The 21,627-nt window shown below is 51.2% G+C and overlaps 8 protein-coding genes across 8 annotated transcripts; 6 read left to right on the forward strand and 2 right to left on the reverse strand.

Annotated features, from left to right (window-relative positions):
- Positions 1 to 1,162: 1,162 nt before the first annotated feature.
- On the reverse strand, positions 1,163 to 3,291 carry TrAtP1_006778 (uncharacterized protein). Its single transcript, XM_014082392.2, has 2 exons — positions 2,081 to 3,291; positions 1,163 to 1,976 (listed from the first exon to the last, which is right to left on the reverse strand). The coding sequence occupies exons 1-2, from the start codon at positions 2,491 to 2,493 to the stop codon at positions 1,553 to 1,555; spliced, it is 837 nt and encodes a 278-aa protein (XP_013937867.1). The 5' UTR covers positions 2,494 to 3,291; the 3' UTR covers positions 1,163 to 1,552.
- A 2,414-nt stretch (positions 3,292 to 5,705) lies between these two features.
- Positions 5,706 to 6,721, forward strand: TrAtP1_006779 (uncharacterized protein; the record flags this gene model as incomplete). Its single annotated transcript, XM_066113262.1, has 3 exons — positions 5,706 to 6,144; positions 6,208 to 6,359; positions 6,413 to 6,721. The coding sequence occupies 3 exons, from the start codon at positions 5,706 to 5,708 to the stop codon at positions 6,719 to 6,721; spliced, it is 900 nt and encodes a 299-aa protein (XP_065969348.1).
- A 1,299-nt stretch (positions 6,722 to 8,020) lies between these two features.
- Positions 8,021 to 9,590, forward strand: TrAtP1_006780 (uncharacterized protein; the record flags this gene model as incomplete). The annotated part of the gene is made up of 2 exons (XM_014082390.2): positions 8,021 to 8,472; positions 8,561 to 9,590. The coding sequence occupies 2 exons, from the start codon at positions 8,021 to 8,023 to the stop codon at positions 9,588 to 9,590; spliced, it is 1,482 nt and encodes a 493-aa protein (XP_013937865.2).
- Positions 9,591 to 10,639: 1,049 nt separating this feature from the next.
- On the forward strand, positions 10,640 to 12,031 carry TrAtP1_006781 (uncharacterized protein; the record flags this gene model as incomplete). The annotated part of the gene is made up of 2 exons (XM_014082030.2): positions 10,640 to 10,811; positions 10,926 to 12,031. 2 exons carry the CDS (start codon positions 10,640 to 10,642, stop codon positions 12,029 to 12,031), a joined length of 1,278 nt encoding a protein of 425 aa, XP_013937505.2.
- Positions 12,032 to 12,463: 432 nt separating this feature from the next.
- On the reverse strand, positions 12,464 to 13,410 carry TrAtP1_006782 (uncharacterized protein; the record flags this gene model as incomplete). The annotated part of the gene is made up of 2 exons (XM_014082389.2): positions 12,464 to 12,919; positions 12,979 to 13,410. 2 exons carry the CDS (start codon positions 13,408 to 13,410, stop codon positions 12,464 to 12,466), a joined length of 888 nt encoding a protein of 295 aa, XP_013937864.1.
- A 1,301-nt stretch (positions 13,411 to 14,711) lies between these two features.
- Positions 14,712 to 15,070, forward strand: TrAtP1_006783 (uncharacterized protein; the record flags this gene model as incomplete). Its single annotated transcript, XM_014082388.2, has 2 exons — positions 14,712 to 14,770; positions 14,836 to 15,070. The coding sequence occupies 2 exons, from the start codon at positions 14,712 to 14,714 to the stop codon at positions 15,068 to 15,070; spliced, it is 294 nt and encodes a 97-aa protein (XP_013937863.1).
- A 374-nt stretch (positions 15,071 to 15,444) lies between these two features.
- On the forward strand, positions 15,445 to 16,716 carry TrAtP1_006784 (uncharacterized protein; the record flags this gene model as incomplete). The annotated part of the gene is made up of 1 exon (XM_014082547.2): positions 15,445 to 16,716. One exon carries the CDS (start codon positions 15,445 to 15,447, stop codon positions 16,714 to 16,716), a length of 1,272 nt encoding a protein of 423 aa, XP_013938022.1.
- Positions 16,717 to 18,436: 1,720 nt separating this feature from the next.
- TrAtP1_006785 (uncharacterized protein) lies at positions 18,437 to 21,622 on the forward strand. Its single transcript, XM_014082387.3, has 2 exons — positions 18,437 to 20,009; positions 20,072 to 21,622. The coding sequence occupies exons 1-2, from the start codon at positions 19,825 to 19,827 to the stop codon at positions 21,327 to 21,329; spliced, it is 1,443 nt and encodes a 480-aa protein (XP_013937862.1). The 5' UTR covers positions 18,437 to 19,824; the 3' UTR covers positions 21,330 to 21,622.
- The last annotated feature ends 5 nt before the right edge of the window (positions 21,623 to 21,627 follow it).

The raw sequence follows: 21,627 nt of genomic DNA on the forward strand, positions 1-21,627 counted from the left end.
AGGCGGTTCATCACGCCAAATGGAATGATTGCTCAGTTTCAGCGCGCTTATTCCTTGTTTCCCATTTGCCTCGGGCTGATTTATGGATTGCCCAACATGCCACTTTCTGGTCAACGTCGCATGCGCTTCTTCAGTGACATAATCAAGCAGCCATACAGGTTCTTATCTGGCACCGGAACTGTAGCAGAAAAACCCGAGGGGTAAGAAACATATACCCGAGGCGGCATGTACAGACCAAAAGCTTAAGCTAAAGAGCACGAGCTATGAACATTACTACTACTCATGTTCAAACTCCTCAATGTACCGTCTAAGCTGTAATCGGCTTATAACACGCAAGGCGCAATATACACTGCCGTCCAAATTCGGCATAGCCCACTTGTGCAAATGACTAAGCTGCTTGAAGTACACGATCTGCCCAACTTCAGCAGTACCACGCGACAACACTCGGGCTTCCATCCATGGGTTAAATACAAATAGCATCCTCATTGCCCATCTACGGAAAATAGCCAGCATGTCTTCTCAGCAAATCTAATTTTACACGTCCATCCCTGCTCGGGTCGCAGCGCCCTGTGGGGTGGATGAGCGAGCAAAAAGCCAACCAGCCGCCACTGGTTAAAACGAAAATGAGAAGAGAAAAAGTATAAGCTGATGAAAATGTGATGGCGGTTTCGGGGCTAAACGAGTAATGCGGCCAAACCAGGAAACCTTGCTACTACGGCGCCACCGCGAGAAAGAGCTGGAGCCAAGAATGTAGCGAACAAGTGTCGATAAATGGCTCACCCTCCGCACGCAAAAAGTAAGCTGTCTTCCACAGCAGGGAACCGAGATTGGTAAAGGGGAAAAGCCAACTCGTCGGCCGCGTAATCTGGCGGCGCAGATTTGGAAACAGCGGCGTAGATGGTAAATAGAAATAAATTCACAAAGTCAACTTGCAGTAGCTTTGACTGCGATGATGCAGCGCTGCTGCTGCACTACTGTTCCAAATCCGAGACATTGATTAGAGACTGCACGGGCAGGGCTGTTCACCAGGCACGCGTAATGTAACACAGCGTCTACTCTACATCCGTTAGGCATCACCTGAAGATCAATAAAAGATGTCTTGATCGCCTCTCATCAGGCATTCACTCGGGAGTAGTATCAAATGAATACTGCAATATGAAATGAACAGCAAAGCAAAGAATTGTATTGCCCTGGCTGACCGACCATGCCAACCTGTCTACTCTGAAACCTTGAGTATACCGTTACATACATACAATTACGCCGACAATGATCCCGATACTCCAGTTTGCGCAAGTCCTTGGATGACCGGCAGTTCAATCCCTTCCGCCAACGCCCAGCGACAGCTTGCCGTCGCCTTGTAAAAAGACACGATATTATCATGTTGCCCGAGTTTCCGTCCACGGGGCCGATGAAGCAAAATGCAGATAACCTCAAGCCCGATTTTTTTCTAGGTTTGAAACATATTGAGAAATAAAATGAGAAAACCCCGTTGCATCGTGGGATGCAAAAAACAAAGAAGAAGAAAATGAAGGAGAAAGCTTAATGCGAGATGTTATGATGCAGTAGCCACAGCAATGGGTGCAGGTGATGAGGTCTGGATGCTGGGCGCGCTTTGCATCTCGACATCAGGGCCGCTGTTGCTGTTAGAAATGCTGTTGTCTTTGCCGGACATGCTGTTGGCTTCGTTTCCATTTTCCTTGTTCTCTTTGTTGCTACCTTCGGCTGATGGGGCAGCTGAGTCTTCGGTGCTAGACTCGGGAACGGTTCGCGGAGGAGCAGTCCATCGGGGTATTTCCCAGGCAACTCCGGTAAAGCTCTTGAGTCTGAAGCCACCCTTGGCCCATTTTCGACAAGGCTTGCCAGAACGGTCGAGGGCGCGAAGGCCTGCGTTGATGGCTCCCTGGTTGGCCTTGGGGCCGAGTTTGTGGGCAGTAGGGCGAGCTGCCGCACTGCTGTGGTCGATAGTACCGTCCTCCCTGTATGGGCGCACTCTGATTAACATGCAATTCAAAGAGTCCAGGCTGTTTTGAAAAAAAAAAAAAAAAAAAGAATTAAGGGAAGAAGGCATATTGAAACTTACAATCGAGGCTTCTTCTTGGGCCCCGGCTTGCCTCTTGGCTTGGGGACTCCATCAATGGTGCCGTTTGCAGCAGCCGCAGATCGCTTGACTCCCTTCTTCTTCGCTCCCTCTACGGGAGGTCCCATTGGTGTCGGAGCAGGTGTGGTCTCGGCGGCCGGAGTGGCAGCATTGGAGTCGGATGCATTGTCTCCATTCGAGTTGGTGGACACAACCAGCGCGTTCGGGCTGGCCGGCGACTCTTTGATCTGCGAGTCCTCCTTGGAGAGCTTTGACTCTGGGGACTGAGATGCTTCTTTGACAGACACGGAAGGGAAGATATCGCGTAGAAGTTCCGGCGATACGCTGAGGGTGACGAGCAGACCGTGTTTGGTTGCCGACTTGCGGCGGCCGTCAGCTGCCTTGGGGGGAGCCATCGCGTCTTGGTCGAAGATTTTTTTTTTCTTCTTCTTTCTTGTCTCAAGAATAGCAAATGGCTGAAGAGCTGGCCTTGTCAACGGTGCTGGCGCTCAAGCAGCCCAACGACGGTATGCTGTAGCCGACGGCGATGCAGAGATTTTGCGTGGGCAATGGCACGGCGGCAGAGCGACGCTGACGGTGCACGGTGGTGATGGCGGAGCGCTGGTGATGATGGAGAAGAGCAAAAAGCGAGGATGACGGAAAGGCCGCGCAGGTTTTTTGGTGGTGCTCTGAACCACGGGCGATGGGCTAATACCTAATGCTGGTGGTGATCCGGCGTGGTGGTCAGGGGGGTCTGGGGGCCTTGCGTGGAGCAGCAAGCAGAGAGGCGACTCTGGAACTCTGGACTATATTAGCAGGCCGGCGGTGATAGTGTCATGTCATGAGCGCTGGTGCATCGCGGGCGAAGAGGAGGAGAGGCGAAGGGGAGAAAAAGAGGCGGGAGGCGGAGGGATTTTCATTTTCTGGGGTGTTGTCTCGTAAGGTTCGGGGCCTTGGTCTCATCCTCATTTTTTTCGGGCCAGAAGGGCGGCGGCGCACAACGCAAAAAATCGGGCAGAGGTTTCTTGTTCGTAGCTGGCGCAGATGGGCCAGCAGGACCGTGACGCTCCAACACAAAGGGCGAGGGGTGGAAGATTCAGGCCGCGCTTAGGATCCGCCCCGATACGGACTAGCGCGCGCCGCGGTCCAATCCGAAAGGGGCCCTTTTTCGAGGCAAGCTCGCCCAAGTGGCTTTTATTTTCGCATTATTTGAGGATCCGGCCGGCCAATCACGGGCTAGTCTGGCTAGCCCTGCGACGGACTTGGGAAGGCTCGGTTTGCGCCCGTCTGATTCGCGGGCTGGCGTTAGGTAAGCCATGGCTGAGGGCATTCCTTTGTACCCGAAACCTGCAATATTGGCGATTACATGCAGCACACTCAAGTATCGGCTACAGCCCATCGCGCCAGGCGGAGGGCCTTGAGATTTGAGGAGCCGTGAGCGTTTTGGCATCCTTTTGCACTTCTTTCTCACCCAAGAGCCAAGAGCCAATTTCCAATTAACCGAAGGCGACCTTGGCTTCCGGTTTCGGTGGCAACAGATTGATGCGGCAGAAGTTTCCATCGAACCTCAAAACATCCATCTCTTCCAACCGTAAAATGGCATTTGGAACACCCAAGCTTGCTTCACGGCATTGATCGTGATGCATTTATCCAGCAGACGTAACGACTTGATTGCGAACAACGGTCGCAGCGCGTATGATGCCCTAAGCTAGCTGCCTGCACCATTCCCGCCCATTTGCCTCCATACAGTGTTTATTCTCCAATCTACAGGAACTTTTAATTTGCGTAGATCATCTCCAGCACTGCTACCAAAATTGGTGGAGACAAAAAACTGCGCCAGCCTTCAATTGCAGGCGGCCGTTGATGACTTCATCAGTTCTATTGGCTTCTACTGCTGCAGAGCCCGAGCTTACCGGAGGCATCTCATCTGACCCCCATCAGCCGAACGCAAATGACAAGGCACTTGGATGTCATCCAACGTGCTGAATTTTTTTTTTTCTTCTCAGGTCAATCAAGGGGCTGAAATTTCTTTCATCTGTACTTTTATGAAAAGAGCCTATCTCACCAATTTGGCGTACACAGTTGTCCATCGATAGCATCCATATGAACGAGTAACGCATACATGTAAATTTATATAGGGAACATAAGTCGATCCAGCACCCCAGTTCTATGATCCAACACTCTAGTGATCAATCGCATCGACTACTACATTTACTACACATATCAATTCTACTACTAATGCTATTACTTCTACCACTCCTACGACTGCTACTACTTTTAAGTAAGTATAACAATCATCAAATACACGTCTTTATATATATACCAAATGCCTTGTAGAGCTACAGCTGGGATTTTAGATAATGAGACTGGGGTGCGGGATAACTTTTCTTGAATGGTAAATAGACGTGATGCCTAACCAATGGGCCAGGCGCGGCCTTTCTATTATATGTTCGACTGATCAAATGACCTCACCAAAGGGCATTGAATCTGAAACAAGACTGTGCAATCTGGTCAATATTATCGATCGATGCTGTCTCTGATAGACGATTTGACCGTAGGTAGTTAAAGCGACATCCACCGTGTCTATTTCTCAAACAACTTTAAGTAAGTAGCCAACACGATCTTAGATAGAAGTGAGATTCGTGATAAACACATTTAGACGAGTTCGACAGATTCTGACCATTCGACTTAAACACAAAGGGTGAGGCAGGCCGTACTCAGTAGAAAGCGAAGCGTTGGTTATTAAACGTTTACGTTGCAACGGCCTTGTGCACGTCTCTTACAGATACCGGGTACTGGCGCATTGTGATGCTGAAATATACATGACCACAGGAATTCCTTGGTTCATATAGTTTGTTCTTCCTTCAAGGGCATCTTACACATGTCGCTTTTAGTTTTAAAATAGATGGGAAACCTTGCGGGACTGCAGCCGGTAGATCAAGCCTTCGCCGCCAAACAGCGTACTGACATGGTTACACGGATGCCACATCACTTGAATCGATATTGCAATGATAAACTTAATCCGATACTCTCTGCTATTTTGGAGTCAGGAGCAGTTAATTAAAGTGTAGAACAATAACAGAAAGCAAGATCAACTATCAACTCACACCCAACAACCCGTATATGGTCCATTCGAGGAAAACATATCGAGTGCCATCTTATAATTCTGAGACATTTCCTACCAATTGAATTAAGTCATTCATAGAGAACCGTACGGCAAAGCATCTTAAATTTAATACAGCGTGTTGATTATAATGCAAGTGCAACATCAACTTCGTATCTAACACATGATCTCAAAACAGCCCCGTTTTGTTCGCCATACTATCTTATTCAGAAAAGCGCAATTATTTCAGATAAATTGTCTTTGTGAGAGATAATTGTTTCATACTATACCCCGTTAAAGGGGACTGAATTCCAGTTGTCATGCAACAATAGACGCCGTCGCCGTCGCAGCCGCTGGAATGTGTTGCTCCTCACAACGACCCACCTCCACCGCCGTATATATATCACAATACATAGTCTTCATGAATTCTTTCACTCCAAAGTTGATCAAAATCATTCATCGCTACAAATCCATTTCCGTGTGATATTGTAACATTTCTCTCAATCGTAAATCGCCGTCATCATCATGGTTCTTCTCGAGCATCTCCCCCTTCTCGGGCTGGCCTTGGGCCTTGCACACTTCCATCACGGGAGAGGATCTCATAGCCACCCACCTCACTTGAACCAAGCAGCCGTCCCTCAAATTTCTGATGGCTCATCTCAGCTCCATCAGGCTCCTCCTCCCATGCTGATTGCCGCGCGGGCGTCAGACGAAAGTCATGATGCCACAATCCAAGTTAACCAAACGCATTTGCAGGGCATCTTGGACAAACTCAAATCCCTCGAAGATGAAATTACTAATATGATGGCATCCAGAGCTAACTCGTTTCTAGATTCCTCTTCCACTCCCGTCCAGCACTCTGCACTGGACCCCGATGATATAGAGTTTTCCAAGGCCACCATGGGAGCAATGAAGCCCACGAAGCTGGCTGCGACAACGCGACAAGAAACAAAGACTAGTCCAGGCAAGCCTTCCCTTGGCCGTATACTACCACCATATGTCAACCACTAATCAATTTGTTGGGCAGCTGTCGTTGGAGGATTGTTCAAAGAGGCATCTTTCAACTTCAACCAGCAGTCTACAGTGACAATCACCTCCACGACTCATATCACACGCATGGTCACCATTGTACCGACGACAATCATCACATTAACCACAATTTCAACTATTCCTGTAAAAGTGAGTGTCAAAAGTCGATATTTTGGAAGATTATTGATGCGAACCTGAATTAGGAAAGCAAATTCAAGGCTTTGATTCCCTTTTCCATCGAGATGGCTGCCGCGATTCCTCCAAAAACCGCTTTGGCACATGGTCATACTATTCGACCCTTTAGCTCGTCATCGTCAGTATCATCGTCAGTATCATCATCTCCACCACCACCACCATCATCATCATCAGCAGCAGCAGCAGCAGCAGCAAGCATTGAAACAGAGCTGAGGCAGCCAATGACTACCTCTCTCCGTTTTAATTCTTCAATGACCTTCCATCATCCATCACTTCCGAAGATGAGCGGGTTCATGACCGTTCGGAGGGCCGCTTGATCTGCATGAAGATGGCTGATGGATGGCTTGGGGGATGGCTTGGAGGATAATTTGGGTCGGTTGTTAGATAAAGGCGGCGTTACAGGCGGTTCTGTTTGTTCATCATACTTAATTACACAAATACAGTCATCTTCTCCTGCTTCTTCTTTGGTTGGCAGACTCATGCTTACTCCGCAGATCCTAATGAGAAAACCTGGCCATCTTGGAACGCCCCGGTTCCTCCCACTTTTTGCTATCCAGGTAATAATATTTAACGAGCGAATCACAGCTTTTCTATTAATCAACGTTTCCCCAACCCAGGCCTCGACTGGTCCGGCCCCGGTGTAAATCAGCTAGTAGAGCGCCGCGGAGGGCGCACGGCAGCTTCACGGAGGGGATCCCGCTCCTCAAGGTACCCAGGGTTTCTTACTGTATCTGCCCAGGCTCTTTGTACCTGATCCATTGAAGAGGACAAGGGGCCGGGTCCGATTTCGTTGTGTGGCCGGAATCATTCCGGCCAATGGTCCAGTAAAAAGGCCGGGCAGTATCGGTAGCCTGTGGGGCTAATCCTCCCCCCAACCCGGCCCCTCCCCCACAATGGACGAGCTTTGTCTTACTCCAAGATAGGCGGGCAGAGGCGGCATACAGAACCAGACGCTGCAGGGTCTTTCTTATCAGGACCCTCGCGGTCAGTGTCTCACAATGACTTCCAGCTTGCCCCTGAAAGAAAGATGGCGATAACAGCTTCTTTCCGTTATGTATGCTTGTGCCACTGTTATTGCTCCATAAAGAGATGACTGTTTTCGTGAAATTAGCAAGTGGTACCGAAAGATAGGGTGTGTGTAAGACAAGTACACACAGTATAGCTCTCCTTCGCATCATCTTCTTGGTCATGCTACCCCCTATCTCGCCCGATTGACGGTGTTGGGACAATAGATAACGGGGTTCCATTTGTTTCTGTTACGTGAAGTCTTCGCATTAGCCTCCGGACACCTTCCTCTAACGGAGACAAGGGCTGTCTCGACCCGCCTGTGCTGCCCGTACATCGTGACCTCATCCCCACCGAATGGCCGGAATGGATTCCGGCCACCGGGTACTTAGGCGGCGGCGCGGACCCGGACTGACGATGAATGTCCCCCGAATCTCTCAGACTTCACAGGGCAAGCTTCTTCTTTGCCACCTGCTCTTTCTACCACTCCTTGGCATCTTGGCCCCTGAAGACCGCCCCTCAGCCAACCCTTCTCCAGAGCACTTACACACTTACACGCATTCCACCATATCATATCATCTCCTGATACCATCACATCCCTCATCTACACAATGGGTTCCATGGGCACCGCCGTACCTCCATTCGAGGTCCTCACAGATGCTCGTCCTCATGACAACTCCCTCCCTGCCTTCTTGGTGTCCACCACCAGAGGCTTCCTCCCTCGTGCAGACCCTGTTGTCACTCTGCCCAAGGAGTTTGATGCGCTAGAGTCTATCCTCCAGCGTATGCCCGTCAAGACTCTGTCTGGCGAGCCAGGTCTTCTCGCCCACAGCAAGCTTGGTGAAGAAGTTGACAACAGCTTCCCGGATCTCACTGATGCAATGGAGCTGTATAAAGGAAACCTCCCTTTGATGAACGCCCTCTACCGGGACTACTCGTTCCTTGCCTCTGCGTATCTCCTTGAGCCTTGCCACCAGCGATTTCTCAAAGGCGAAGGCTATGGCTTGGGACGCTCCACTCTTCCCAAGAACATTTCTCGCCCCATCGCTCGATGTGCTGAGCTGTAAGTTCCAAGCCATTGCCATCAACTCCTCCCGGCCTTCATGCCAATGCACTTGTCCAAGTATCAGAGGCTGACTTCTTCATCGCAGCACTGGCTTTATGCCTTTTATGGAGTATGCTGGATCTTATGCGCTCTACAACTACCGTCTTGAAGATCCCGCCAAGGGCTTGGAGTATGACAACATTCGTCTCATCCGTGCCTTTGAGCATGGCCTTGATCCAACTTCATCCGAGGCCGGCTTCGTCCTTGTCCACATTGACATGGTCAGGAACTCGGGTCCCTTGGTTGCGGCCACTGTGCGTTGCCTTGAAGAGGTTTCCAATGCCTCTACCAACCCCGATCCCGTCGAGGGGCGTAGATCCTTCAATGAAGGCCTCTCTGATATCGTCACGGCGATGAAGAAGATCAACTCTGTCATGGAGACCATGTGGGGAAAGTCTCGTCCCAGAGACTACACCAGCTTCCGCACCTTTATCTTCGGCATCACCGGCCAATCCATGTTCCCCAACGGTGTCATCTATGAAGGCCTCTTTGACAACAAGCCCATGTCGTTCCGGGGTGAGTCTGGTGCCAATGACTCCATGGTGCCCCTCATGGACAACTTCCTTCAGCTTCCCCTACCCAACACCCCTCTGACGGCCATCCTCACCGATTTCCGTGAGTACCGTCCCAGCAACCACAAGACCTTTTTGCAATACGTCAAGAGCCGCTCCCTAGAGCTGGATCTCAAGGACTATGCTCTTGGTAACAAAGTCGAGCCCACCTCGGACGAAGAGAAGGATCTCCTCCGCCAGACTTGCAGTCTATGGATCCAAGTTCTCAATGAGGTGCGAGACTTCCGCTGGCGCCACTGGTGCTTCGCCAGAGAGTACATTCTGAAGCAGACCTCTCATCCAACCGCCACCGGCGGCAGCCCCATCGTCACTTGGCTTCCTAACCAGCTGGAGGCGGTGCTGGCGGAGATGGTGAATGTGCATGATATGACCAAGGGCAAGCACCAGAAGGGCCTGGGCACTGTTGCTGAGGACATCATGGAGGCAGCGCTGCGGCAGAGAGACACCCTGCGGAAGGAGGTTGACAAATTCTGCGCTGACCGCGGCGTCGCGAGGGAGAATTGATGAATCAAACCATCTTATCTGGGGGCAAAACGGGAGGAGAGGAAATCTCCAGTCAGTAAAAATCGGATTATACCAGGTTGAATTTATTGCGCTTCCTCATGTATGAGGCTCTTGGGATGATGTATGATAAGACAGTTTTCGGTATTTGTTAGTAAAGTGTCTATTAGTAGCAACATGGAACGTTTGAATGTTTGCAATTGCCCGAGACATGACTTTTTGCGTGGACGCCCGTGACTTGCACGTGTAAGCACTTGTGCCTCACTACACTGCACTTATTCCCAAACGCACCTAGGACCATCTACATCAATGTTGTTAGGCTCGAAAATGTAATCCGCAGTAATTCTCCCATTTGCCAAAGGATCCGTCTCGTGAGCACAGCCAAGGGCTGCCTCGGAGCAAAGAGGGGACCGACAGCCTGTTCATGCACAACAAATGAAATCGCATCCACAACAGCGCCGATGCATCCACCCACCAACCAGCCTTTGTCGGTTTGTCCAACAGCCAAGACACGCCTCCCATCTCGAGGAAAAGGCCGAGTGCCGCGCATTCAGCGACGAAATGTCAGCTCGCAGTTTTGCCCGAAAGCTGAGCGAACAGGTCGCTTCGGTCATTGGGAACGGCTGAGGACGATTATGCCTTGGGCCGCATCCAATCCTGCCATCTGCGTATGGAAACGGCGTGTGCTCGGTGACTATGCGGCGCCAGTGATTGTTGGACGGCAGCAGATGGGCATGTCACTTATTTTCCATTGTGCCTCTCTGGATGAGGATGTACAGCCCGGATGGGGTCGCATGGGGCAGGGATAAGCTGCGAATGTGGGCAATTGGGGTCCTTTAGTTCGCTGTCGCCAGTTAATCCCTGCACAAAGGACACAAGGCTGTGATTCAGTTGGTGCGATGGGATTTCATCTTTCACCTCGCTGATTTCTCTTCCTTCATCTTGTTTCTGTTCCACGCAGATAGGTGACAGAGGTCTTGCCGTGGAGATCCAAGCGGCATTAGCTGGGCAGAAAGGAAAAGGATGCAACTGTCGCCCAGCCATAATTGAAGATGAGGCTCCTCTTCGTGCTCTCGCTCTCTGGCCTCGCCATTGCCAGCGCCGCCCACGAGAGATACGCGGCTCTGCCAATTATACCAGAAGGCTTGACGCCGCGATATTCTTTCGATAGATCACAGCCGCTCTCAAAGCGCGACGGAAATTGTGGTGACAACAGCCATCCCTGTAAGGCGACAACCCCTCATCTTCTGCTTCTCATGCAATGCGACTGATATTGCCATCATTTTACACTCTCTCTTGCACGCGTTGCTCACCGCTAATACCAACTTCATTCACTAGGCCTCGATATCGGCCACGGCGACATCTGCTGCAATAACGATAGCTACTGCTTTTTAGACACATCTTTCAAGCCAAAATGCTGCGGCATCGGCCTGACTTGCGCTCCCTCAAACCCTTGCGCTGCGTCTGCTGTACGCTGCACCGTCACAACCACCCTCACCTTGACCAGCACGTCTTCGCTCTCAAGGGCTCAGGGGAAAGAAACTACCATAACGAGCAAATCCACATCCGTTATTACAGGATGCTGTGGGCGCTCCTGTCCTAGCACGAGCCAGTATCTTTGCGCCAAATCACTTGGCGGCAATTGCTGCCCATTTGGCACCAACTGTCAGGAAGACAAGAACTGCGTCTTTGTCAAGACACAGCCTCCGCCAGGCGTGGTTCCTGCTGTAACTGGAAGCTGTACGGCAAGCCAGTTTAGATGCTCTGATGGCAACGGATGCTGCAACAACGGCGCAACGTGCACCTCGTTCAGCGGGTCGGCGTACTGCTCTACCGCTACCGGTGGTCCTACGAGCACCCTTGCCGCGGGCAGTGACGGCGGCTCATCTTCTTCTGGAGGGCTCTCTGCCGGAGCCGAAGCGGGTATCGCTGTCGGAAGCGTGGTTGGAGGTGGACTTGTTGTCGCGGCAGCCGTGTGGTATTTCCTCAGAAGACGGAGATCGACGGCACCGGTGAATGGCGTATACAACGTCGCTGAACTACAACCCGGAGACGTCAACAGAGATGCCGGGGTGGCTCCGAGTGGTCCTACCATGAGTACCGCGCCAGCAACGCCTCGAACCTGGCGACAGCGCTGGACAATGGCGTCGTCGCTCACTCCTTCAGGGGCTGTAACCGACGCAGGAACGATAAGGTCTCCGTCGTCGGCTCCAGATCCGGTCGAGATTGGCTCGGAAGGGCTGTCAGAAATAGCCGGCTCGGAGGTTATGACGCCCAAATCCGAAATGACCGGCTTTGCTTTGACAGGGCTTCGGACGCCGGAGACGATAGACGGCCGGTTTGAATTGGGTGGAACGGAAATGCCCTGGCCGCAACCCTCGCCAGCCAGTCCCGAACCCAGTCCCCAACCGCAAGAGCCGAGTCGAGATTCAAAGTCAAGTTAATCATGATGGCCGAGAAAGCAGCCTTTGTCAATTAGTCTAGTTCAAGGAGGATAACGGAGTTTTGTTTCTTAGAAAGCTTGCATGCCATTTCTATTGAGTCAACGCCTAGCCTGAGAATACATGATACCGCCCAAACTCATATGTCGAATTAAAAATCCCCTTTGGCGAAAACGATGAAGAATACCAAATAGATCCATGCATATGTTTCCTTCATACTTGCAGTCGTTTTGATGTAAGTGACTGTAGATTTCCGCCTAATCGAGAGGCTAGCTCAGGGGAAGAAAAGGAGAGACAAGAAAGTAATGTGTTTGAAGATTAGAAAAAAATCACATTGAATCCTTGGCGGCGATCAATGAATAAGAAGAAAAAGTAGAAGAAAAATGCCCCCAAGTTCCCATCGTCCATTCGTCACTTTGGTATGCCGGTACCAGCTCAGCATACAATACCACCGAATGGTGCGCAGTTTCTCAGATCCTTGACCAAGTCTTCCACGCTACTAAGGTGGCGACTCAGAAGTTGCTGTTTCTCTGCAGTAGTCAAAGTTGTGACCCCGTTGCTGTTGGCACGCTTGCGTCCGTTTTTAGCATCGACGTGGAATGCGCCAGAAAGCTTTGAAGGACTGCGATGGAACACAGACTCTCGCTGGTCAGCGCGGGGGGCGGAGGGTGTCTCGGGCATGAGGTAGAAGTAGAGGAATTCGACGAGCTTTAGCTTGACCTCGCGAGATGTTGATCGAGACTTGAAGAGAGATGTGACGGTCAAGAGGCCATCAAGCCCTTCAAAGGTGCGAGTGTTGTTCGGAGTGTCGATGAGAGCGACAACCAGAGTCAGGAGGGTGGCCGACTGAATCGCTGGGCAGTTGTATGGTTCGAGAAGATCTAATAAGAGCTAGCCGGAAGAGTAAGCTCAAGTATTCACTATGACGGTTGCTGGGAATTCCCTCTCACATTCATGTTCTGCTCTCGCGCAAACAACGACTTGCTAGGAGGATGCAGCAGGGTGACGCCTTGGATGAGGTCCAGCGCACTGAGAATCAGCAAGTCATTCTGGCCATCGCTACCCTTTGCCATGAGCCGATCCAGCGTGCCAACCAGACGCATGGCAACGTTCCATTCGAATCCCTCCTGTAGCTTGAAAAACTCTCGAAAGGCCGGGTCCTGGGTGAGCTGGGCAAGATCTTTGCGAGGAGCCGTGCCGGATGCATCTTCGTAGGCATCAGGCGTAGGCGAAGACGTGGACGTGGACCGTCCCCGGCCTGAAGACCCGTTGGACAGGCAAATCTGTGCCAGGAGACCCTCTACTTGGCGCAAGCCCTTGCGAATCTTGGGTCCATCATATGACGAGAGGTTGTCGAAAGCGAGTGACAAGAGGGCTTCCATTGTGGGTGAAATATTGAACAATGATTGATTACGCCAGGTAAATTCTGGTTGGTAGGGGGGGTTCTGATCTCTTTCCCAGTAGCAAGAAGCAATAATGACAACAATCTAGAAAACTTTTGACGACGAATAAGAAAAAGAGCCCTTCTAGTTTGTTTTCTTTTTCCAAGTGGGCGGGGAGGTGGGCTGAGATTTGCTTCTTAAAAACAAAAGTAAATATCGAGTGGGCTAAAAGATAAAATTGCTTCTGGCAGACTAGGTGGCTGTGCGTGTCGCAAAAGAATGTTAATACAAGACGAGAACAAAGAAATAAAGCATTGACTGGATTTGGGTATCAAAAGCCGACTTGGCGACGAAAACAAAACATGGAAAAAAGAGAGTTGGAGTAAACTGAAGATCAGGGATGGAGGATGAGAAATGCGTTTCTGCGGTAGTGACAAAAAGGTTGACTGCCGGGAAGAAGCTCCCAGAGTGCCGGGTTTGGAATAAGGTGTTGCTGGTCGCCCATTTCCCCGGCAACCATGAAAGGGAGCCGCTGCGGCATGCTAAATTGTAGGCGGGGAGGGCAGACGTTTAGTGGCCACGGGCAGCTTGGTATAGCGCGCGGGCTCCACTGGGACATGCCCATGGCAGAGGCCCGTCATAGGCTGCTAGCGCTGCGCGGGACCGCCGAGAAAGCCTGATCAGACCCTGAAAGTGCTGGAGTGCTTGCAGCACGGTCGCTGCAAGCCATTTAACGATTGGACAGGATCCCTGAACCCGGCATGATTCGATGTCCGCCGTCTGATTCCACGGGACTGGAAATTGCACTGGCATTGGCGACTGGGGATGCTTGCTTCATACACCAATGATATGCCCAAGACGAGAATGACGATGATGCCATCTGCATAAGCCTGCCAAGCACCCTGCCCAGCTCCAGCGCCTCTTTTTCGTCCGAGGTAGGATTGCACCGCTATCGAGATATCCGCGGGCATCGTGTATTTATAAAATCCCAGGCGCCGCTGCTAACTCAAAGAAGCAGCCGACAATAGTGGGTGCCATGGATTTATAACCCACGCAGAGGCTCGCCCAACGACAGAGCAGCGATCTTGAGAGGTTGCATCAAGGCCAACGATCTCGCAGCAGCTGAAATCCATCCCCTACCCCTCGCTCTCCCGGTCGTGGTTCTCTTCCTTGTCTTATCCATGGTTTTCCGCGCCCATGACCAAGCGAGAGATTTCTTTTCGAGGCACCAGCGATCCTCCTCGTAAAAGGAGCATTCAGCCTGGGCAGATTGGGTCAGAGAAGACCTCGAAACGCTCGGAATGGATATGGTTCATCCATCCCCGCATTCCTTTTGGAGTGCTAGAATCGGCGTCTTGAGGTGAGCGTTCGCCGCAAGAGCCGCAGATGAAGTATAGTAACGCAGCATAATACCGCGCACATCAGCCCTTCAACCCCCGGCCGGTATCCTTACAGTACTCCCTTGGCGAGCGAAAGCCCCCAACTGCAGCACAAGAAGCCGGGCTATCATGCCGTTGGACGTAATCGTCACTCTTATCAATATTACGTGTCTACTCTCAGCTCGCCATCACCGCTATCACAGGCTTTAGTGCCCTCTGGAAGGCTCGGTAAACCTATCGCCAAGTCACGAGGCGCGGCCAACAAGCAGTCAGGCGATTGATCAAGGGCCAGGCATGCAGGCAGCCTTGCTCGTTGAGGCTAAACTCTGCAGGAAACAACGAATCGGGCATCCTGATCCGATAGAAGGCGTCGTCGATCTGAAAGGCAGCAGAGAAAATGTCCAGCTTTCTCCCGCGTATGCCCCTCAGCCAGTAGAAACCCCGCTGCTGTGCAGATACGATAGCCTTTTCCAAGAATCTAGGACTTTCTAAACACCGAAAGCGCTGTGCACAAAAGTATATTACACGGCATGTTGCGCTGCGTTTTTTTTGAGTGGTGGTGTCTCAAACCGCCCCGCGATATCCACCTTAACCTGCAGCGCCACTTTCACGTGTACTTGGAAGCATAGCTTCAGCCACACATTGACATTCCAAGATGCCATCCAACATCAACTTCTCTCCCAACGCCCTCCCTCCGATAACCTCCGGCACCGGTCTGTGCTCTCAAGCCCTACACCAGAATTTCACAATTACCAACCCTCTTGGCTCGTCCCTCTCGCCTCTCAAATCCCTCACTCCCAGCGACCTCAAACCCCTAATCGAAAGCGAGGCTGAGCAGCTAGGCAAGCAATCCGGATTCGGGAAGCCCTCGGGACATACTGGAAAGAGGTCTTTGCACTCTGAGTCGCCGCCGCAAAGGAGCAGCAAGAGGATAAATCGCGGCGTGCTCAGCATGCAGCACCAGAACAATCCGGGGCCGCCTCCCGACCCCTCGCGGTTCGCCAACGAGGACTTCGACTTCAGCAGCCGAGGAACATGGAATGACGACAAGGAGAGGATCGTAAGGGGTCCCTTTGACTATGTCGTCAGCCATCCGGGTAAAGATTTCCGTGCCCAGCTCATCTCCTCCTTCAACGCCTTCCTTGATGTGCCCACCGCGAGCCTCGCAATCATCACCAAGGTCGTGGGCATGCTTCACGAGTCCTCCCTCCTCGTTGACGACGTCCAAGATTCATCCGAGCTTCGCCGCGGCTTCCCCGTCGCCCACAACATCTTCGGCGTGGCCCAAACCATCAACTCAGCCAACTACGTATACTTTGCTGCCTTGCAGGAGCTCGTCAAGCTCGGCAACCAGAATGTCATTCCACTATTTGCCGAGGAGCTCATCAACCTACACCGCGGCCAAGGCATGGACCTATTCTGGAGAGATACTCTGACCTGCCCCACGGAAGATGACTACCTCGAGATGGTGGGGAATAAGACGGGTGGCCTGTTCCGCCTCGGCGTCAAGCTGATGCAGGCGGAATCGAGCACCAACGTCGACCTAGTGCCTCTCATCAACCTCGTCGGCCTCATCTTCCAGATCCGCGATGATTACATGAATCTTTCTTCAAGCGAGTACAGTCACAACAAGGGCATGTGTGAGGATCTGACGGAAGGCAAATTCTCTTTCCCCGTCATTCACAGCATCCGCGCCGATCCCGTAGATCTTCAGTTGATCAGCATACTGAAACAAAAGACTACGGATGAGCAGGTTAAACGCTATGCCGTCTCCTACATGGAGTCCAAGGGCAGTTTTGACTATACTCGTAAAGTGGTTGAGACTCTCATCGAGAGGGCGCGCAAGCTAGTCGAAGAACTAGACGGCGGGTCTGGAAAGGCCGCTGGCATCCACAAGATTTTGGATAAAATGGTCATATCGTCATGAAAAACCGAGATGACTTGATCATTTTATTTTTTAGATGAGTGACAGAGCCAAGGGAGGGCTAACGATATGAATGAATCCAGCAATAGCCACTCATACGCATCTGTACCAAAGCGAAACGAACTGACTTTTCTTACGACTTTTTGTTTATTTTAGTTGGCGTTGTGTTTTTTTCTTTCTCTATAGTATCAATCAGAAACTGCGCATGCAGTTAGCGGTAACATTAGACTGTGAGACAAGTCATCGCATATGCAGCAAATGCCTACATGTATACTGTTATAAGATGTCGCTTCTTGTCCATCTCGTGCAAATTGTATGGTATATGAGAGTGAAGATGCTGTTCTATCAATTGTCTTTGCCCCACAGGAAGGCAAAAGCTCAACTTTCAGACACATTAGTAGTCTCATGAACCCAGCATAGATTGTCTGAAAAGAGGGGTGGTTTCTAGTTAGCAGAGACAGTTGTTCTCTAATCCATTGTAGGCAATGATGGATATCATATGATGCCTTTTAGATCAAAAATCTGCTGCTATCAGAGCAGATAACCCTGCATGTGGCTTTAACGTGAGTCTCTACTAAATAATCATATGCATAATTGGCACGCTGGCAATAGCGCTGAAGAAGAAAAAGGCTATGTGGTTCCGGAGCTTCCGTGGATACTCATTGGCAAGCGGAACGTACTATTTTGCGCATATGAATACCCGGAAACTCTGAGCATGTTTTCAAGACTTTCATTTAGGTCAAGTCAAAAGAAAAGAAAAGAAAAGAAAAGAATATGCGCCAGCGAGATAATTGTGGAAAGGTCAACCATACAGCATCTGCGATATAGTCATTTAGTCTTTAGAATGTAGGTACATGTAAGTTTCATAATATACTCTCCTCTACCTTTAAGATGAATAGGGACGCGGCTCTTACAGTGCTTCGCTTATGGGGCCAACAGCCTACCTATGTCTTTTCAGGTATCAGATTGCTTATACCAGGTGGATTATTCACTTTCAGTCCTGTAAACTACTTAAGAAACACCTCTCTAATTATGCTGATGCTGATTCTCTCCATACCAACTCCTCTGTCCGCAACAAGTACATGGCCATAGGGCAGCGAGGCGAGTTTCTAACTCAGCGGGCTCGCTGCTTGTGCTTCATAGCGACTTTTTCTCCTTGTAGGATCTGGTTATGGACTGCAAAAGCGGGTACTTGAGTAATCGCGCAATCTGCTTGGCTTAAGCGCCCACCTCAATGCGCTCATCTGTCTCCGCATATACTAATCCAAAGTACGAGCTACACGTAGTATCATGAAGATATGAATTCGCTGTTTCGGTAGCGCTAGGGAAAACAAAACAAAAAGGAGCATTTTTGTCTCCATCTGGCGTCTCTCGTCTCCTCGTTTGTATCTCGCCCATCATTTGACCAACTCCACACTTTAACCCCTCCATCTAAATATCGTATTACAGAACACGACGATGAGACGTTTTACCCAGAGGCCGTTTTAGGTGAAATTCGCAGGCTGGGGTGTTTCATTCCCTTTTTGTGCGCCTTGCTCGGTTGATCATCATGTGCAGGTCATGCGGTTCGTCGCCATCGGCTGTCATTTGTCATGTACATACACATAGATATACTCGGGCACGGCGCATCCTGATTCGCCACGTCTTTACATTTGAAGCCACCGACACTGGAGGGCTTTGCTTATTTCCATCCAAACTTGTACATGGGCTCATGCTGTTACCAACGAAGTACATGCTGTCAGTTTTCACCGCTGCTCGTACCAGTGGCAATACCAAGGGTGGCAGTACATGCAGTCTGTAGCAACAGCACCAACACAGGGTTACCATCTTGCAACTCCAAGTATCTATATATGCGGAGTAATGCCTACTTTGTGTAGGTGAGGCCGTTGCTGTAGTTGTAGCTGCATGGATCAGCTCTAGGTGTTTGTTGATGCGCCGTGGCCCAATTAGGCAATGCCCTTTAGTCGCCAGGTCTCCGTTTTCCGTCTGTTTCCCGCTTCTCAATGCGCCAATGAGGTTGTTCTTGAGCCCGCAGAGTGCTGTCATGATTGGCTGCAGAGCGTCAGATCTTGCAGGCGCATAGAGTGCTGCAGGCTGCAGTGCCCCCGTTCCTAGTACGGAAGCTGTCAAGTTGTGATTCCCTTTGCCTTCACTCGTCATCTCCATTGTTGGGTATTGCTACTTGGGTGTTGGGTGCTTATGGGCCTCATTGGGTCGCCATCTACCGGTCTGCTGTTCTCTCCGTGTTGATGGAAAGGTGAGAGATCAGCATACGCCTAGACTGTTGGCTGATTGGACCTGTAGCCTCTTGACTGTCTTGTTTGGTGCTATTCGCTACAACGGACAGTGTGCAGGTTAGCTACCGTGACAACGATGTGTTGTGTAAACTTCAGACAGCGTGCGGAGAAACAGACATGGGAATGCCACGGCCACGATATTTTCAGATCACAAGGCTTGTCCGCTCCATATAAGCATCTGCACAGTTGTGTCATCGGCCCGCCACGTATCGTCGAGACGGAGCTGTAGCAACGGCCGACTCTAATCCACAGCGTCTCAAACCGTCGTCGTGCATGTCGTAGCTCTTTGCGGTGAGAGTCGACCTGCATCTTACCTGGACAGGCTCCATAAAATAATCCAGGGTGGACATGCCATTACTCGTAGCGGCAGCTATTGTTAGCGGTTCAATGTCACCGGCGCAATTTGCTCATGCATACTGTCGCCAGCTCGGCGGCTACATCTTTCATCGTTGCTTGAAGCAATTGCAAGCTACACAGAGCTGTTGCGTCGATGCTGGGCGTTCAATTGCAGGTATTGCGGCACGCAGCGAGCCAGCTGTCAAGCCTCTTCCTAGCGGCCGCTGGCTAGCGCTCTCGGCTTCCCCAGAATGGACGGCTGGTTTGGATCGCCCATCTCGGGTGTGTCCTGGAGTGTGTCCGTGTGGGTGTGGCGCCGCTACGCCACAAGTGAGATCATCGCGTCACATGCTAAGCTTAACCTCGACCTTTCGTGTTGGCATCGTCGCCATCACCAACAAGTTACAACGCATCACGGCAACGGCATGGGAGCGCGCTGAAAGCAGTAGTGCTGCCGGCTAGTAGCTCTTCATCTGCCATGGATGACTTCGCGGTAGAACTACTAGCAGCCCGGCGCGATGAATCGCCAGAGCGGCCGCCGGAGCCGAAGGCGCCTTCAGAACTGGATCCGTCAACGGCGTCACCCCATCGATCTGGTGGTTTGCGAAGCGGCCTTGCAGCCCTTCGAGAGAAGGCGAACATCCAAGATCGCTTGGTAGAAAAGTCTGTACTACCAAGATAGAATAGGGACTAGACAAGACAGAGTGCTGATGTTGGATGCGTAGATTACTTCAACAAGTCATCCCGGCCGAAGACGATCATGGACCCGATGTTTCGATATCGTCAGACGGCGCGGCATTCCCGCAACGGCCTGGCTTCAATCTCACCACAATGTCCAACAATTTTCGCCGCTTCAACGCCCGAATCGGAGTCGTGTTCAAGTTTCAGGCTCGAATGACCCGCATTATGTGCTGGCGCAAGCCGTCGCACACGCTATCTCTGCTCGCCACCTACACCTTTGTCTGTCTCGACCCATATCTCCTCTTCGTCTTACCCATTGTCGGGCTTCTCCTGGGCGCATTCATACCAGGATTCCTAGCGCGGCATCCCGCGCCCCCAAAGGGTACTCTATCTAGCGAACAGAGTATGGGATATTCGCCAAAGGGGCCTCCTCTAGCGCCGGCGGCGACGGTACGCCCTGCAAAGGAGCTGAGCAAGGACTTTTTCCGGAACATGGGCGATTTGCAGAACTGCATGGAGGATTTTACTCAGGGACACGATGCGGTGGTTTCGTTGCTGGTACCCATTAGCAATTTCAGCAACGAGGCGCTATCCTCGGCCGTGTTTCTCTTCCTCTTCGCCGCCGGCATCTCCATGACCATTGCAGCACACATCATTCCATGGAGATTTGTCTTTCTTATAGGCGGATGGGCCGCCATCTGCTCAGGACACCCTGCCGTTTCCCGCTTGCTGATGGAGACCCGCGAGGAGCACATCCAGCCAAGAGAGGAAAAAGCAAAGACCTGGATGGACGGCTGGATTGCTACTGATGTTATCCTCGATTCGGCGCCCGAAACCCGGGAGGTGGAAATCTTTGAACTACAAAAGACATCCGGCGCAGGTGAGTGGGAGGCCTGGCTCTTTTGTCCGTCGCCTTACGACCCTCTGTCTCAGCCTCGCATCGCTGGCGAGCGACCACGTGGCACGCGCTTCTTTGAGGACGTGATGCCACCAGACGGATGGGAGTGGAGCGAGAAGAAGTGGGCTTTGGATCTCTGGAGCAGGGACTGGGTCGAAGAGCGTATCATCACCGGAGTGGAAGTCGAGACGGAAGGAGAACGGTGGGTTTACGACATTTACAATGAGCGCGAGGAGCGCACAGGGGTGGCCGACCAGCCCGAGAAGGGAAGCTTTAAAGGCGTATCGATGCCGCATATGAGCTGGGAAGAGGGTGATGATGGGACGGGTAAGAAGGGGGAATGGAGACGGAGGCGATGGGTGAGGTTGGTCAAGAGAAAAGTGTCTGCGGCTGCGGCTGCATGATGCAGTAGTTGAATGGGAAAATGATGGCATTTTCGATGTCTTCTTCTTTTATTTTAAGCGTTGGGCCCAGGAGTAATATTTAATAATTGACGACAAATGTATTAACCACAGCCGCTATGAGGCCACTGATGAGATGAAGAAATTGGCATCAGTCTTATCTTGGTGTATAGCCGCAGTGCCTACCTAGTAGTGCTGCAAGAGGAAGTAAATTTGCACACACAGAGCACAGTATTAGCACTACCTAGAGCTACGAATGCTGAAAAGTAGGTAATTAAGAAAGGCAATTAGTATCCATTCA

Source organism: Trichoderma atroviride, chromosome 3 (genome assembly GCF_020647795.1).
Source record: "Trichoderma atroviride chromosome 3, complete sequence".
Lineage (NCBI taxonomy): Eukaryota > Fungi > Ascomycota > Sordariomycetes > Hypocreales > Hypocreaceae > Trichoderma > Trichoderma atroviride.

Excerpts from the sequence above, each read along its gene's own strand:
- TrAtP1_006778 (XM_014082392.2), bottom strand. The coding sequence starts at position 2,493 with ATGGCTCCCCCCAAGGCAGCTGACGGCCGCCGCAAGTCGGCAACCAAA. Across the intron at positions 1,977-2,080 it reads CCCAAGAAGAAGCCTCGATT|GGAGGACGGTACTATCGACC; the intron begins GTAAGTTTCAAT and ends GCGCCCATACAG.
- TrAtP1_006785 (XM_014082387.3), top strand. The coding sequence starts at position 19,825 with ATGGATGACTTCGCGGTAGAACTACTAGCAGCCCGGCGCGATGAATCG. Across the intron at positions 20,010-20,071 it reads CAAGATCGCTTGGTAGAAAA|ATTACTTCAACAAGTCATCC; the intron begins GTCTGTACTACC and ends TTGGATGCGTAG.